The sequence below is a fragment of the Lagenorhynchus albirostris genome, chromosome 8 (assembly GCF_949774975.1).
Source record: "Lagenorhynchus albirostris chromosome 8, mLagAlb1.1, whole genome shotgun sequence".
Lineage (NCBI taxonomy): Eukaryota > Metazoa > Chordata > Mammalia > Artiodactyla > Delphinidae > Lagenorhynchus > Lagenorhynchus albirostris.
This window is the reverse complement of record NC_083102.1, coordinates 45,933,928-45,950,835: the sequence shown is the minus strand read 5'-3', so window position 1 is coordinate 45,950,835 and position 16,908 is coordinate 45,933,928. Positions and strand designations below refer to the sequence as shown.

Below are 16,908 nucleotides of genomic sequence, written 5' to 3'. Positions count from 1 at the left end.
CTATCAAGAGCTCGGTTATAGACATGTCAGTGTTTGAAATACCTGTTAGACATCCAACTAGAGATATCAAGGCAAGCAAAATTTTTTTAAAAAAATTGGTTCCCTCAAATCTTAACCCCCCCCCCAAACTATCTAATTAGCAAATGATACTCACGGTGCAGCTGGTTTCCTCAGGGGGGTTCCACTCATTAGCCTGCCACCTGATTCTCTGTATGTGGCTGTCATCTGTGGGGGCAAGCAACAGACTACCTGCAGAATGGGCTTAACTGCAGAAGGTGAGCTCCCACCAGGACTTCTTTTGCCACCTTGCTTTACCAAGTCTATGGCTGTATTTCAGCGACCAGGCCGCCACATGTAAATGGAAAGAAGTGCAGTCCAAAAAATCCAGATGCATAGCTAAAAGCGATTGACTTGGTTGAATACTTTCTTTCAGATCAAGCTGCTTTGTGTCATGGAGACACACGGATTTCATTTAACGCTGTTGGGCTTCCAGAGTTCATTTCTAAAGCAGAGCCTTCCGCCACAGTGGGCAGGGATGATGCTCCCAAGGTGGGGCCTTTACCTGGCACGGCGCCCCCTTTGGTGGGGAAGCTTTTGCGTGCTGGGCACTCTGGCTGGGTCTTTTTGCCTGCGGGAAAGGCTGGAGGCCTTCTCAGGACTAGTGAGGGTGAAATGCACACAAGCTTTGGGTTTCTCTCAGTCAGGATGTGCCCCAGATCGGATGAGAGGGAGTGTTACAGACCCAGGTGAGGGACTGCTGGAGATCGGTGGGGAAGCGTTTACCCTCTCCCTCTCCACTGAAGAGTGTATTTCTTCCCACTGGTATTTATCTGTTTTATATAAAGGAGCTTTGGATTTAGAAATAAGACCCAGGAAAGGCTCTTACTGCTGTTGTAGCTGAAAGTATTTGTTGAAGTAACACATACCCAAATTCTACAAAGTTATCACGCAGGTAAGCTTGAGCACCTCATCCCCTGAAAATTTTGGATAATCTGATCAATCTGTGTAGCTCCTTTTTGTTTATAGTTGGGGAAACCACAGAAGGAATATTTTTACCTTCATCTTAGAACAGCCTCATTCATGGCTTGGAATTCTTGTTTTACCTTGGCCAGCCCGTTGCCAGCCCCTACGCTGGGTAATCTCTCCAGAAAGATAAGGACCTTTCTGTTGACAGCCTTCTGCTGCCTTTTGGGGCATCAGTCAAGCAGGGTCAATTAACTTTGCTGAAGCCCACGCATGCCTGCCTGCATGGGCCAAAGAATGGAGTCATCTTCTGGCCATCCTCAGCGATCCTGCCTGCAAGGCTCAGCATGCCACAGTAGCACTCTCTACCTTTGGACATTCCAATTTTGTAGACTGTGTGCTTTTCCTCCCCTTTCTGTTTGCCTTCCCCCCCGCCCTTTCTGTTTGCCTTCCCCGCACTGAAACAATCAATATCACAAAGTCCATGCCCTACCAAAGAAATCTGTTATTTGATTTGACAAGGAAAAAATAATTATTCTTTTTCTTATTCACCATGTTACTCCTCCTCTTCTTTCTCTGTCTCTTCATCACATGATCAACAAAATGTATGATCATCTGCTATTTGCCAAAGCACCGCTTTGGAGAGTAAGAGGCAGGGCAGGGTGCGTAGCCCTTGCGCTCAAGGAGCTGGCTTTCTGGTAGGAGACAGAGCCACAAAAACGTACAGGGAAACTCCAGGTTACAAAATTGAGCATTTATTTTGGTCTAGATACTCTGCTAGATACAGTGCAAAGGAGTTCCATTCCCTGCTCTGCTCACTCCGATCTGCTGGTTCTCTGGGGAAGTGTTTCCTGAGAGGATGTCAGTGAGTGTGCACCGACCGCAGGGTGTTGGTTGTGGTCCCTTTACCTAGTTATGCAGAATCGGGTTACTACAGTGATGAGGAACCCAAGCTCTGGGGGTAGGCTGCCTGGATTCAAATCCCAGTTCTGTCACTTGCTGGCTGTGTGACCTCAGGCAAGTTACTTGACCTTGCTGTTTCTCAGTTTTTTCATTTGTAAAAGTAGGAAACAAATGATGATAGTTACCTTAGGATTGCTATGAAGATTAAATGACACGATTCTTGTTGGGGACTTAGTGCAGCGCACGGCACAGAGGATAAGCACTGAGTAAATGCTGGCATTGACACGGACGGGATGGGGACACTCGGCAAAATACTGTTGAGAAGTGAGCTCAGTAATGAAAGCTTTCGTAGGACCCTTAGGTTTTTGATGGAGGAAGAAAACAATTTGCTAAGTGATTTCAACACACGCTTAACAGAAGCATCTGGCTAAGATAAGAGATTCTAAGGGGGCAGTGTTGGGGTATTATTGCCAAAAGTTTATCGACACTGGTTTTGGCAAAATAATAACCATCCGTTCAGTACCTGATCCGTACAACTCAGTGGGTTTGAGGCTAGTGCTACAAGGGGGACAAATGGATGCTCCTGTCCCCCAGAGGGACATATGACCAAAGAGCCTCTGGTGACAGGGTTATGGGTGATATTTATTTTCTCTTCTGGATTTTCTAAATTTTCCATGATGTCACAGAAAACATTTATAATCAGGAACTATGTTGTGTTTTTTTTAAAAAAACTGCCTTATCTACTATGTGTCAGAAGGACTGGGAATATCAGATGTGAGTGGGCTCATCGAGGAACAAAGTGCTGGCAGTGGCTTCGCCAGGAGGGGGGCTTGAAAGGGCGAGATCTGGACAATGTTGGAGCAGGAGGAGGGCCGGCCAAGAAGAAAGACCAGAAGGGCCCATCTTGGCCCCATAGCCCAGAGAACCTTAGAGATGTCCCTGGGTGGGGCAAGGTGGCTTAGCCCTGGCCTGGCCGGCTCCCAGCCCGTGTTGTTCAGCCTTAGTGCCCCCATCTTTAAAATGGGGGTCATACATGTTTCTCTGCCTCGTGGATGCATGGGGAGCTTCAAAATCAGAACACAGAGGGCTATCAAAGCCCAGCCACCCCACTGAGGTTTGTTTCAATTTCCAGCTCCTAACTGCTGTTAGGAAATACTTATTGGGTGGATATGTGGCTCGTGGATGCAGTGGGACAGCTTCCTTCCTGGACTGACCTATATTCTGCTCCACTCCAGGGGCCGCCTAGCTTCTACCTAGTTTTTTTTTTTTCCTTCCTGCTGCAATGTCATATCCAAATGGTACATGTGTGCAAATGACAGTGCTGTCATTGCCATCTGTGAGCAGGAGGGTTTATCCATGTCCTGGCACCAGTAATGGCTTCGGAGACACCTGTCACTAGGCTTGATCAATGCGAATTGGAGAATCGTTGGAGTCCTACTTTTTTTTTGTTTAAGTGGCCCTGGATTGACAGTTGCCAGCCATCACATGATTGAGTTAGATAATGAAATAGTGGTTATGGGTCTAAATAATGCTGGCCATGCCAGTCATTTTTTTCCTCCATGTTTTTATATCTTTTATTTAGTGATGATTAACAGTCCTTCCTCCCCTCCACCCCCTCACTAGAAAACAGTTCACAAAAGAAGAGAGAACTTACCATTTCCAAGTTAGCTGCAAAACCAAAACTAATCTTTGCCTTTCAGTTCTCTCAAAGCTTTACTCTATTCTCTTGGAGTATTCTCCTCTTACTAGCACTGTGGACATTAGGGTCATGAGGCACCTGTTGCTGTGATGATTTTCTGTGCTGTTTTGGTTGATGTTTTTTTTTTTTTAATTGGGGTACAGTTGTTTTACAATGTTGTGTTATTTTCCACTGTACAGCGAAGTGAAGTAGAGTTCCCTGTGCTATACAGCAGGTTCTCATTGTTGCTTTGATGGCCCTACCTGGAGTGAGAGCCTGTGCTTCCCTAGGTTTTCTCACTCTGATTGACCCTGGTCCCCTGCCTAGGGTTGCTGTATGACTCCACGTTTTTTTCTCTTGAGAAACAGAGATCCTTCCACCAGAAAAATTCCCTTAATTAAGTCTTACTGGCATGAGTAAGATTGGTTGTTGTTTTTTTTTGCCACTAGTGGCTGGAGAGCCAGGGATTATACCCCACAGGAAAACCCTTTGTGACCCAGAAAAAGTTCAATTCTTGCTTCTACTCTTCTAGTCTGGTCAAGAGTCTGGAAGAAGAGAGAGAATCCACTTGTGGGAAGCTGCCCCAGTTGGTCAGAAAGTCTGGTAGGAAAGATTATGCACAAGTGTGGGTTTTAATAAAAACACATTGAATTAACACAACATTGTAAATAAACTATACTTCAGTAAAAAACTATTAATAAGAAAACAAAAAAAAAAACCTACTACATCCAAAAAAAAAAACCAAAACAAAACCACACACACACACACACACATTGAATGTTGACAATTTAAGTTTATCATGGCATTTGTTTTTTGCTCATATGGTGAACATTCAAACCCTTGTCTTTTGTAGAACGTGCGATAGCCCCTAAAATAAGAGGGTACCTATTACTCTTGCCCATTTGGGTGTTTCATCAGTCTTGCCACCTACCCCCCCACCTTTTTTTTTTTCCTTTATTATCAAAAAGACAGACTGACCAGGATCCCATCAGAGGTTTCTTGGTAACACCAGCATCATGGATCATTAAGATAAATCGTGACAAATTCCCCAGATGCTTTAGGGTCTCAATACTCAGAGTGTGGTTTCTGGACCAGCAGTATCCCCATCACCAGGGAGCTTGTTAGGAAAGCAGAATCTCAGATCCCACCTGAGACCCACTGACTCAGAATCTACATTTTAGGTAGATCCTGGGTGAGTCACATACACAGCGAAGTGTGGGAAATGCTGCTTCAAAGAATCATCTGGAAGGAGCTTACAGGAACCTCTAAAGCCACAGGGCACTTAATGGAAGCCCTGAAGGCCTAGCTGGTTGCCTGTGCTCTCCAGGGCCTAGATACTATCTCCTCCTCTTTTATAAAGACACTCTAGGGCTTCCCTGGTGGCGCAGTGGTTGAGAATCTGCCTGCCAATGCAGGGGACACGGGTTCGAGATCTGGTCTGGGGAGATCCCACATGCTGCGGAGCAACTAGGTCCGTGAGCCACAACTACTGAGCCTGTGCATCTGGAGCCTGTGCTCCGCAACAAGAGTGGCCACAATAGTGAGAGGCCCGCGCACCGCGATGAAGAGTGGCCCCCGCTCGCCGCAACTAGAGAAAGCCCTCGCACAGAAACGAAGACCCAACACAGCCATAAATAAATAAATTAATTAATTTTTAAAAAAGATTATTAAAAAAAAAAGACACTCTAGCCCAAGTGTTTGAGTGAGAGACAGCAGATGCTAAGTGCCAACTGAATAGAGCCTCAACTAGTTTATAACACTTTCAAAAAGACCTGGAGTTAGTCCTACAGAAAACTGATACTCTCTTGGGTCTGAAGAGCTTTAATTCTCAAGGGTTGGCATCTCTACCCACCAGGTACAACCCTGTTAGGATGGGTGGGCTCCAGTAGTTCTTTTGTGATCAGAGACTGTTCTGAAGAAGCAAGACCCTGGGAGTGCCAACACTTGTCCAGAGTGAGCATAAAGATTTTTTCCCGTCAACTGAAAAAAAAATTTACTGAAGTAGGAATGAATGACTCTATCAGGAGCAATTTAAATATACTTGACAGGGTTTCTTGGCCTGTCTCCTTTCCCTTATAAGAGTGTGTGAGTGCAGTAAAAGCAAGGACTCAGGATTCTTCCCAGTCTGTTTATAGTCCTGTTTCTGATATGAATTCTTGACTGTTAAAAATTTGGATCCAGAAATTAAATTTTTTTTTCCAGTCTGGCTATTCAATCTATTCTTTTTTTTCCCCTCCAGTTTTATTGCGATATAATTGACATACAGCACTGTATAAGTTTATGGCATACAGCATAATGATTTGACTAACATACATCATGAAATGATGATCACAGTAAGTTTAGTGAATATCCATGGTCTTATATAGATAAACAATTAAAGAAATAGGAAAAAAACACCTTTTTTTCCTTGTGATGAGAACTCTTGGGATTTACTCTCTTAACAACTTTTTTGTTTTTTTTGGCTGCATTGGGTCTTTGTTGCTACACGCAGGCTTTCTCTAGTTGTGGTGAGCAGGGGCTACTCTTCGTTGCAGTACGCGGGCTTCTTATCATGATGGCTTCTCTTGTTGCAGAGCACGGGCTCTAGGCACCTGGGCTTCAGTAGTTGTGGCACGTGGGCTCAGTAGTTGTGGCTCACGGGCTCAGTAGTTGTGGCGCACAGGCTTAGTTGCTCCGTGGCATGTGGGATCTTCCTGGACCAGGGCTCGAACCTATGGCCCTTGCATTGGCAGACAGATTCTTAAGCACTGCGCCACCAGGGAAGCCCCTCTTAACAACTTGCTTATACAGCATACAGCAATGTTAATTATATTTATCATGATGTAAATTATATCCCTAGTACTTATTTAAGTTATAACTGGAAGTTAGTACTTTTTTGACTGCCTTCAGCCAATTTTCCCTCCCCTCACCTCTGCCTCTGGTAACCCAGAAGTTAGACTTACCTACCATAAATGAGAATGGAGACAGAGGTGGGAATGCTAGATTATTACATATCTGTATGATGTCCTTTGGCATCCCAGGCAAATTCTAGCTCTTGTGCTTTTTCTCTTTTCCTCCTCATGCTTCCAAATTGTACATACTCATAAATGTTGATATTAACATTGCATATTGAATTTTTTTAAGTGTATTACCGAGTAGAAAACATTGAAGGCTCCAGCTATAGGAGCAGCATGGACAGCTGGAAGGATATCTCCCAGGTAGCCTGGCGGTTAGGTGTGTAATGTCTACAACCTGCTGGCCTGTGTTTGAATCCTGCTCTGATTCCTACTGGGCAACTCTGAGCAAATTTACTCAACATCTTCAGATCTTCTTTGTGAAAGGGAGGTAATAGTGCCTACCCCATAGGGTTATTATGAGGCCCAAAGGAATTAATACACAGAAAAGCTGCTTATACAGTGCCTAGCAGATAGTAACTTAACCAATATAAACTATTATCATTGAATCCGTAGTGTGACAAAATTGGTTGGTTCAATGGAATGTAAGCCTGAGAATCTAATGCAGAGGCTGATAGAATTGAGTTTCTTAGTTCTCTTCCTACTTCCTACAGTACTAATTAACAATGAGGCAGTCCAGAAGCAAGCCCAGCAGAAGAGAGAGGAAGAAGCAGGGTCTGGAGACAGTCTACTGATGCAGCAGTAACTCCCCTTGAATAATTGAACTGGCTGTGCTTTAAAATGAGAAGCAAGGTAATATAATGTAATTAGATAATTCACATAAGACTACAGTTTGCAGACCATGGCCACATTCACTTTCTCACTGAATCTCCATAGTTTCTCTGGAGTAGAGCAGATGTCATGGTTCCCACTTTACAGAGAAGGACACCGAGGCTCAGCAAAGGCAGTGGTCCCCAGCTAGAGCCCTGGCTTCCAGACGCGAGGTCCAGTGCCTTTTCCACACAGCCTCTCAACAAATCTTCAGATTCTCCGCTAAGGTGCCTTAAACGTCCTGACAGCCATTGAGAGCTGCTTCTCTTCTCTCTCCCTCCTTTAAGGACAGGGGGAGAGCAGCTCTCAAATGAGCATCTGAAGATTTCCTGCCAAAGGGAGGGGCTTCCCATGTGGCTAATGCTACAGACCTAGAACTATGTGCTTTGGATTCACATCAAGGTAAGGTACAGAGCTAGGCAGAGGAGAGAGGGGAAGGGTTTCACGCTTGGCTTGCTGGAACCTCTTCTACCAAGCCACCCTAAGCTGAGGAGAGGGTGGGTGTTAAGGGGTACCTACAGTTTGAGTCCATGTGAATTATCTAAACGTATTATGAAAAAGAATAATCAGTGGCATGTCACTTTAGGACAAGATGGCAAATATGTGGATGCATACCTCAACTGCGCCCCCTGTACTCATGACAGCCATTGCTAACTGACCAGGATCTTTCCCACTGAGCTTCAGAATCCTCCTGAACCCAAGGCTCCAGGCATCCAGTCAGATTTGTTAACTGAGAAGGAACCCATTGACCATTCCTCTTTTAAGGAGCATCCCTTCAGTACAATGAGGAGTTATATTTATTATTGAAATAATGCATCTTCTTTTGGCATTTAGGTGATTCTGGAGTTCTTGGTAGTGGCAAAAATATTTATATTTTATCAACTATTTAAATGTTACCACTCTTTTGATACTTTCACCTTGCTGTGTCATCTAGCAGCTCTTGAAATAAACTTGAACACCATTAGTCATCTGTGTTCATTGTAACCAGCCATTTTTTTCCCTCTTTAGAGGCAAACTTTGCCTTTTATTCCACCCAGTAAAATATGGAAGGGAGACAGTAGTAGGGGAAAGGGGCTTTTCCCCTCTCCCCAGCACACACGAGATTGGTGCAGACTATGTGATTTGGTGCAGACTGTGCGAACAAGCTGAGATGCGCCCCTCCCACCCCTCCCCGCAGTCAGCAGTGTCTCTGAGACAGCTGTAGCCCTGAGCTCTAAGGGGAAGGCACGTGCCTGCAGTTGGCCGTAGTGCTGGCAGGCCACGTGCATCATATGACCCATAATGCCTGGCAGATGATTTTGTCCTGAGCGTGTTCAGAGGGCTCTCTGAGACCTGCAAGAGTTGTGGTCTGCAGGACCATGGTCCTGGTCCATCTCACTTTGTCCTAATGCAGTTAGTGTTTGGATCATAGGGCCATTCAGTGAAGTTGCCTGAAAATGGTCAACCAAGGGGCTACCATGTGAGAAAGGTTCATCAAAGAGCTGTGGGTCGGCATCCCCGTGATGGCAGACAAGGCCAAGCAAGATGCCTGCAGCCATGGCTTCCTGCCAGCACCAGAGCGTTCGTCCATATTGATCAGGCCCAGCAAAGGGCACTCACGGTTTCTAACCCACGACCAGCCAGTGTTTTAAGAAAACGTTTACTGTGTGTTTATTGTGAATTTCCCTGATGATAATTATAGAGCATTTGGAAAATACAAAAAGATGAACAGGAAAAAATTTACCGATAATCACATTGCCTAAAAAAGTACTCTTAAAATTTGGATCTATTTATTTCATTGAAGTCTTCTTTTCTATGCATTTGTGTATACTTAAAAAAAAATTTGTATCATAATGAAAATGCAATTTTCATCATGTTCTTTTTACACACATGAGCACATTTTTTATATCATTCAACTCAAAAATAGTATTTTAAGTGGATATATAAGATTCCATTTTACGGATGCACCATAACTTATTTAACCGTTTTGTTGAACATTTCAGTAGTCTCTGTACCTTTATATGTGTGTTACGAATAATAGCAGCGTGCATTTTTAGAGAAGAAGACATAGAGGAGAATAGATTTTTAACATCTTGATGGGCTAGTCAGCACTGTTCATTGTATTGCTGCTGACAGCCCAGTGTGTGTGTGTGTGCATAGATATTGTATCTTTGTGTATGCATGGATGATACTTAAAAGTAGAGAATCTCCAGGCTCTCCAGTAAAACCTAGTCCTTTGGGCACCAATCCATTGTACGATTGACACTTCCATCTAATAAGCTTATGAAAATAATTATAGAGGTAGCTGACTCCCATGAGAAATCCATAGCTACTGTGCTAATTCCTGTTAAGTGCTGTTGAAATTTTTTTATTGAAGTATAGTTGATTTACAATATTATATTAATTTCAAGTGTATAACATAGTGATTCAGTATTTTTATAGATTATACTCCATTTAAAGTTATTACAAAACAATGGCTATATTACCCTGTGCTATACAATATATTCTCGTTGCTTATTTATTTTACACATAGTAGTTTGTATCTTTGAGTCCCCTACCCCTATTTTGCCCCTCCCTCCTTCCCTCTCCCCACTGGTCACCACGAGTTTGTTCTATATATCTGTGAGTCTTTTTCTGTTTTGTTACATGCATTCATTTGTTTTATTTTTTAGATTCCACATATAAGTAATAACAGAGTATTTGTCTTTGTCTGATTTATTTCACTAAGCATAATACTCTCTAGGTCCAGCCATGTTGTTGCAAATAGCAGAATTTCATTCTTTTTTATGGCTGAATAATAATCCTCTGTGTGTGTGTGTGTGTGTGTGTGTGTGTGTGTGTGTGTGTGGTGTGGTGTGTGTAACTCACATCTTCTTTATCTAGTCATCTGTTGATGGAAACTTAGTTTACTTCCATATCTTGGCTATTGTAAATAATGCTGCTATGAACATTGGGGGTACATGTATCTTTTTGAATTAGTGTTCTTATTTTCTTCAGATATATACCCAGGAGCAGAATTGCTGGGTCATATGGAAGTTCTGTTTTGAATTTTTTGAGGAACCTCCACACTGTTTTCCATAGTGGCTACACCAGTTTACATTCCCACCAACAGTGTAGGAGGGCTCCCTTTTCTCCACACCCTCTCCAACATTTACTATTCGTAGACTTTTTGGTAATAGCTATTCTGAAGTTTGAGGTGATATCTCGTTGTGGTTTTGATTTGCATTTCTCTCATATTAGTGATGTTGAGCATCTTTTCATGTGCCTGTTGGCCATCTGTATTTCTTCTTTGGAAAGATGTCTATTCAGGTCTTCTGCCTGTTTTTTGATTGGGCTGTTTTTTTGATATTGAGTTGTATGAGTTGTTTATATATATTGGATATTAACCCCTTATCAGTCATATCATTTGAAAATATTTCTCCTGTTCAGTAGGTTGTCTTTTCATTTTGTCAGTGATTTCCTTTTCTGTGAAAAAGCTTTTCAGTTCCATTAGGTCCCATTTGTTTATTTTTGCTTTTCTTTCTTTTGCCTTAGGAGATATATCCAAAAAAATATTGCTACGATTTACGTCAAAGAGTGTCCTGTCTGTGTTCTCTCCTAGGAGTTTTATGGTTTCTGGTCTTAAATTTAGGTCTTTAATCCATTTTGAGTTTATTTTTGTATATGGTCTGAGGAAGTGTTCTAATCTCGTTCTTTTACATGGAGCTGTCTAGTTTTCCTAGCACCACTTATTGAATAGATTGTCTTTTCCCCACAGTCTATTCTTGCCCCTTTTGTTGAATTTGGATCAGATGCCTTTGGTTGTCTTCCTGCCTGTGGGCCATTTGGCACTCACAGCTGCTTCTCTTCTCTCCCCTGTAGTTACTGGGGCTTCCGGATGCAGATGACGACGCATTTGAAGAGTACAGTGCGGACGTGGAAGAGGAGGAGCCAGAGGCGGACCACCCCCAAATGGGGGTCAGTCAGCAGTAGACTTCCAAGGGCTCCCACCTGAGAAGGAGAGTGGGCCCTGTGGTACCCGAGGTGGGGTCACAAGCTCCTGGGTTAGCATTTTGCAATAGCACTTCGAAACAGGACGTCTGACTCCCAGCATCCAAATTAAAATGAAATACCTTTTTAACGACCACACGATATCTGGGATGAGCTTTGCTCAGAAGTGACCTGAATTTTACTCCCGTTTCAGTGGGTCTCTAATGGAGTTGTCTCGGTAGCCTCTGCCATTTTGAATTTAGAGTCCATTTTGCGGCTGACTGTTCTCTCTTGAGTTTATGTTGGAGAACTAACATTTGCTGACTCAAAAGTAGAGAACTCTGAATGTATTAAGGATATGTTTTGAGTCATCACAGGTGACATTATTGAGAGAAAGCATGGCAGAGAAGAAATGCAGTCTGCACTTTTTATGTACCTTTTAAGTGTATGTAAGTGGAAGGTTTTGCTTATAAAGCATGAGTTTTAATATCTAGTCGTTAAACTGCACAAGTGCAAATACAAGGGCAGAAAAGGAGAATTACTTAGTTTTGGGTTAAGAGGGTAAGAGAGGCAAAGAAGCCTTTAAGTGTTCTGCCATTACTGAGTTACCTAGATATATAGCAGCTGGTTCATGGTTAGGTAGAAACATTATTTGCATGTTCAGTTATTTTAAAACATGCTGATTCCAAAGCCACTTTTAAAGTCTAATAGTGGAGAATATAAATGGGGTGACATAAATTATTGATTTCTTTAAAATGTTTTTAAGCCACCCCACATATGAAATGAAACATTTACCTTCTCTCTTTATAACAAGATGGCAACTTGTTAAATCATGAAAACATCCCAAATCCAAGTGCCACTTAAACTTTGAAGCCATAGATGAATTTAATAGGAAAATAAACCAGGATAAATTTTTTAAAACTATGATGGAATCCTTCTTTACTTTCTTAATCTGACTTTTATTCTTCAAAAAAAAGTCAAGAAAGGATCCCACTGTATAATTTATTTAAAAATCGTAATCAAGTGCTTTGAGGAACCTAACTGCAGTGAAGTTTTAAAGTCGTATGAAGGTGGGAATCTTCTAATCGTGGGTTAGCTTGGTTCAGAAGGGAAGTTTTAATGATCAAATATTCAGACAACTCACAGAAACAACTACTATCATAACTGGAAACACTGCTGTCATCATTTAGCAACACACACTGAGGGGGGAAATTCTTTGCAATGCTAACATGGAATTATTTAAAACATTCATTTTGCTTAGACCCTTCTGCATCTCTGGTTCTAATAAAAGATGCAGAATGCCTCTTTTACAACACTTAACATAACATCTGGGGTGGAATTGTTTTTAACATGCACACACATGCCTGTTGGGTTGTCAAAGTTTTAGATTAAAAAAAAAAAGCAGAGGCCACGGAGTTTACGGGAGTCTTGTATATCTTCCAGGCATGTTGGTGTAAACCTGATTATCTCAACATTTTCTGTTTAACTGATTGGTGCCGTGAGGAGTACAGCTGCTCGTGGTAAAATGGTGTCCTACAGTTTTAAGTCATCGGGTAAAATAATTTCGTGGTTTCGATCCGTGCTTCAGTACCCATGTTTTTTTTCTTTTCTTGGAAAAACATATTAAACGTTAACTTCAAGTGAAATGAATTATCTTTGGAGTAGCCTATTAACAAAACAAACCTTGGGGTTTTATCCAGTGGAGCAAGCGGATTCCGTGCTTTGCTCCCTCCCCAGTGTTCTGATTGGCTGTGAACCTGAGCACAGGTGATTGGGAGCTATGCCTCCCGTAGGTAGAGTCCGCGTCTGCAAAGCTCCGTGCTCACACTGTAGTCTGAAAGAATGACTTCTGCCACCGAAAAGAAGAAGCTGGACTGGCTTGCTCCATTCAAAGGTAAACTGGAATTTTGTACGTAGAGGCTTAAAATCTAAATTTACCTATGTTTGAAAATGGAATGGACATATAAAATGTATTTTATGGAAAAAGTGTTTAGGCTTTGACCAAATGCATTGTGGTATTATTATGTGAATGTTCTCTGTTGATAAAAATTGAGCTGAGATAGACTCAGCCATTCAGTGGGCTGAGGAGAAATCTGGCCTTTGTTCTGCCCCAGGGGTAGGAAAGGACATCGCTGTGTGTTACTTATTTTCAAGGCAAAACCCCAGAGGGCGTTGCTTGCGAATCGGATCGTTTCCTCTAAAGCTTCGTTTTCTCTGATTGTGCACATCCCGGCCAGTGCATGCTGACACACGTGCACATGTACACACTCACCTGCGCTGCGGATTCTCTGTTTGGGTCGTGGGTGGCATCAGAACTGGCTCAGTGCAGAGCTTCACCTGGCCGCTCGGGGACGCGGGCAGCCTGTGGTTCTCACTATGGAAGTGGTTCCCTGGCTAGACCGAGTTCCGACTCTCACAAACATGTAAACACACCTACCGAGAGGCAGTGTGGTACCACAGGAGAAGCGTAGACCCAGGAGTTAGGAGAGAGGCTCGGGTTTAGTCCTGACTCTGCCAGTGACCATGTACGTGCCCTCGGACAGGTCATTTAACTCGCCTGAAGAAAGGGGAGTTGGCCCTTCCTGCTTGAACCACTGTCCTTCCTTAACTGCCTTACTATGTGTGTGTGTATGAAGAGCAACAGTCAAGGAAACTTTTCGAGAAATGCGAAGCAAATGCATTTTGAATCTTGCTGTCCTTAGGATCCTGGCCACAGGATGACCTTAGAACAGGTTTGTGTTAGTCTGTGCGTGTTGAAACCCCCTCAGGTCTGATGCTGAGGGGCTGATGAGATTCTGTCCTCAGACGAGAGGGTAAAGGGGGGCCCCGGAGATATGGAAAGCGTATCAATACTTGGCCCAGTTGGCTGCTGTGCCGTGGAAGGTGTGGATTTGCCTTGTGCTCTGACAGACTGGGGCTTTGGAAGTAGAGTAAGTTTAACCTAACTTAGTCGGGGAATTCGCATGAAGAATAGCTGGAAGAGAGTGAGAGATGAGTGCTTTGTTGCCATGTCATCCAGTAGACAGAAAGAGAAGTAACAGAGAAAGTGACTGAGTGTGTGTGTGTGTGTGTGTGTGTGTGTGTGTGTGTGTGTGTGTGTGTGTGTGTGTGTGTGTGTGTGTGTGTGTGTGTGTGTGAGTAGGGGAATGGTTGATTGCTTGTTGATCACTGTGGGCTAGCTGTGAAGTCACACCTGTGATAACGTTCCACAACCTTGGTCCCAGGTTTGAGTGAATCACAGAGACATTTTTCTAGTGGTTACCCGGTTACTTTCCCTGCCTGATAATCATACCAAGGAGACTTCGGGGAGTCGGAGAGCAGATTCTGGAGGGAGGTGAGACCCCACAGTATGCCTGCCACCACCACGGACACTGCGGTGTCCACTCAAGTCTCCCAGGCTGCCAGCAACACATAGTGCTTTTTTTTCCCCATGCCTAGAACATGAAAAGTCTCTAATTTAGGAATTCTCATTGTGTCCTGGTGCCAGAATTGAGGTTTCCAGTGTCCTTAAGTGAAAACCCCTCTCCTCTCGTAGTCACTGTGTTTCCACATAGGAGCAGAAACCTTTCCCTAGCACAAGTACATGTCTAAATGTTGCTTCTGTTTCATAAGAGCACAAAGTGTATGGACCTAGGAGAGCTGTGATACTAGAGCATCATTGGAATTTATATTTTAGGAATCTGCCTCATGTTAAAATGTACAAGTTGGGAAGCTGTGGTATGAACAGATCTTATTTCTCCTGGTTTGCGAGACACATAGGAATAGGCAGGACTTAACCTGGGGTAGGAGGAGATGAGTAAGGTAGAATGGGAGAGTTAGGGTCTGATTTTTTACATAAATATAAAGGCAAGAGGCAGTTATCATATAAAATACAAGAGAACTGTTGTCCTGGCTGTCTCACCAGGATCCTGCTTTCCTCAAAGGGGCTGCTTGCATGTTGAGAGGCAAGGCCTCTGTCGGGGGTGGCCTTGTGGCTTTAAAAATGCCCCCCCCAAAAAAATGCCCCCCAGCCAAGGAGACAGTGGGTGTCTTGCAAATCTGGTGGAGTTCTGTTCCTCACTAAACCAGCTGCCAGAGAAGCCTGTATTTCCAAAGTGCTGACAGATCTGCAAGGGGCTCCAATCACCTGGCAGGCAGAACGGGAACCAAACTTGACCTCGCTGTCAGCTGCAGAGGAGGCTACAGATGAGGAATGCCCCAGCAGGCCAGAGGGCAGAGCCCACCTACTCCACCAGGCTTCCGGGTTGTAAAAGAGCACAATTAAAACTCAAGTGGATCACAGACCCCTCTTCCCTCTAGTGAGTGTTAACTCCAAAGAGACGTCATTGCCTGATTGCTTAGTCTTCAGACTACCAGAGAAGCCTCAAGTTTTTTTGAATTAAAAACTAATCCTCTTCCATAAAGACACAAGCAGTTATCTTGGTTTGGTGATACCAGGTATGGCATGAAAGGCTGAAGTCTTTTAGATTTTATACAGAATAATTCTCAGACTTGCCAGAATGCCTGTAGCCACTGGTATCCGTGGCAACGTGGTGTCCATGGTAAGATATCTATAGCTCGTGTTCCTTGGCCAAATTGTTAAATAATGTGTTGTCTTTGGTATTTTTATTTAAATCTGGATTACAAAAATAGAGGACCTATGAGCATTTCATGTTGTAGAAAGTCTACTTAAAGCACGGTATGGCCGAAGAGGCCCAAGTAGTTAAAAGCAGGCACCAGGCCACATACAAATAAACATTTCATTTTCTGAGAACTGTGTATTCAAGTTACTCGGTACCACAGAGAGAGCTGACAGTCTGTTCCTTGTAAAACTGCCTTTGCCTGGGTTTTTTTTTCTTTTTTGTTTCTTCAGATTCATTTTTTACTTTAAGTACCTTCTGATAGCTAGGCAGATAAGATACAGAGCGATACTCTGTACAAATGTCAGCTTTTTAGAGGAGAAAGTAAGTCGTCAGTTCTAGGGAAAACTTGAAACTATCTGTGAACCAGTCTTAATTTGTGTAAGAGAGCAAAGTTTAGTGTCTACATAAGAAGCAAAAGCAAGGAATGGTTTGGGGGTTTTGTTTTTTAGGTGAGAAATGTTTCATGCAGGGTGTCTCTGCTTTCTTTGCCTTTATATTCCTTTCAAAGAACTCTTGTAAATTACAAAACTGTGAAATGGGTTGCCAAACACCCTTGCCCTTCATTAGCTGCTTCAGCAGTGTAAACGCAGAATTGAACCCTGTCCACACCTGCTCCTTCCTCTCTCCCCTGAGGGTGAGGATCTCATCCAACGATGTAATTACCATACGCTTGCTATTAAAGAGCCTTCCGAACTCCGCTGCGATTTGCCTCTTGTTTACTTTCTCCACCACAGTTTGGTCCTAAAGGACACCTGACTTGCTATAAAGGAGGACCGGGAATAGGGACCATCAGCCAGCTTTGTGGTTGCTGTTGTTGGAGTCTGGCTGCGGGGGGGGCAGGGGGATGGGGAGGGAGGAGTGATCACAAGAACCACTGATATGATTCAGATGTTAATAATTGATGTATTTGGAGACATTAATCTATCCTGATGCTGTACCTGGTGTTTAGTAATTTTCCACTCTTCCTTCGAACTTTAGATTTTTTTCCCCCGTCCTAGTTAGGAATCCTTCATGGCATCAATTAGAAACCTGTGGTCCTTCTACGGTGACATGACACCATTTCCCATTACTTTCCGCCCAATTGTTATTC

The 16,908-nt window shown here is 43.2% G+C and overlaps 1 protein-coding gene across 4 annotated transcripts in view; it reads left to right on the top strand.

Annotated features, from left to right (window-relative positions):
• The window catches only part of MTURN (maturin, neural progenitor differentiation regulator homolog), a 29,210-nt gene extending 12,695 nt beyond the window's left edge, over positions 1–16,515 (top strand). For 2 of the 4 annotated variants that reach the window (XM_060156921.1, XM_060156919.1), the window contains 2 exons: positions 11,089–11,184; positions 12,640–16,515. In XM_060156921.1, coding sequence (XP_060012904.1) covers positions 11,089–11,184; positions 12,640–12,720 — 177 coding nt within the window. In that variant the 3' untranslated portion in view covers positions 12,721–16,515. Of the gene's footprint in view, positions 1–11,088 lie in introns of all 4 variants that reach the window. The other 2 variants (XR_009541959.1, XM_060156920.1) reach the window with 2 other exon arrangements.
• Positions 16,516–16,908: the final 393 nt, after the last annotated feature.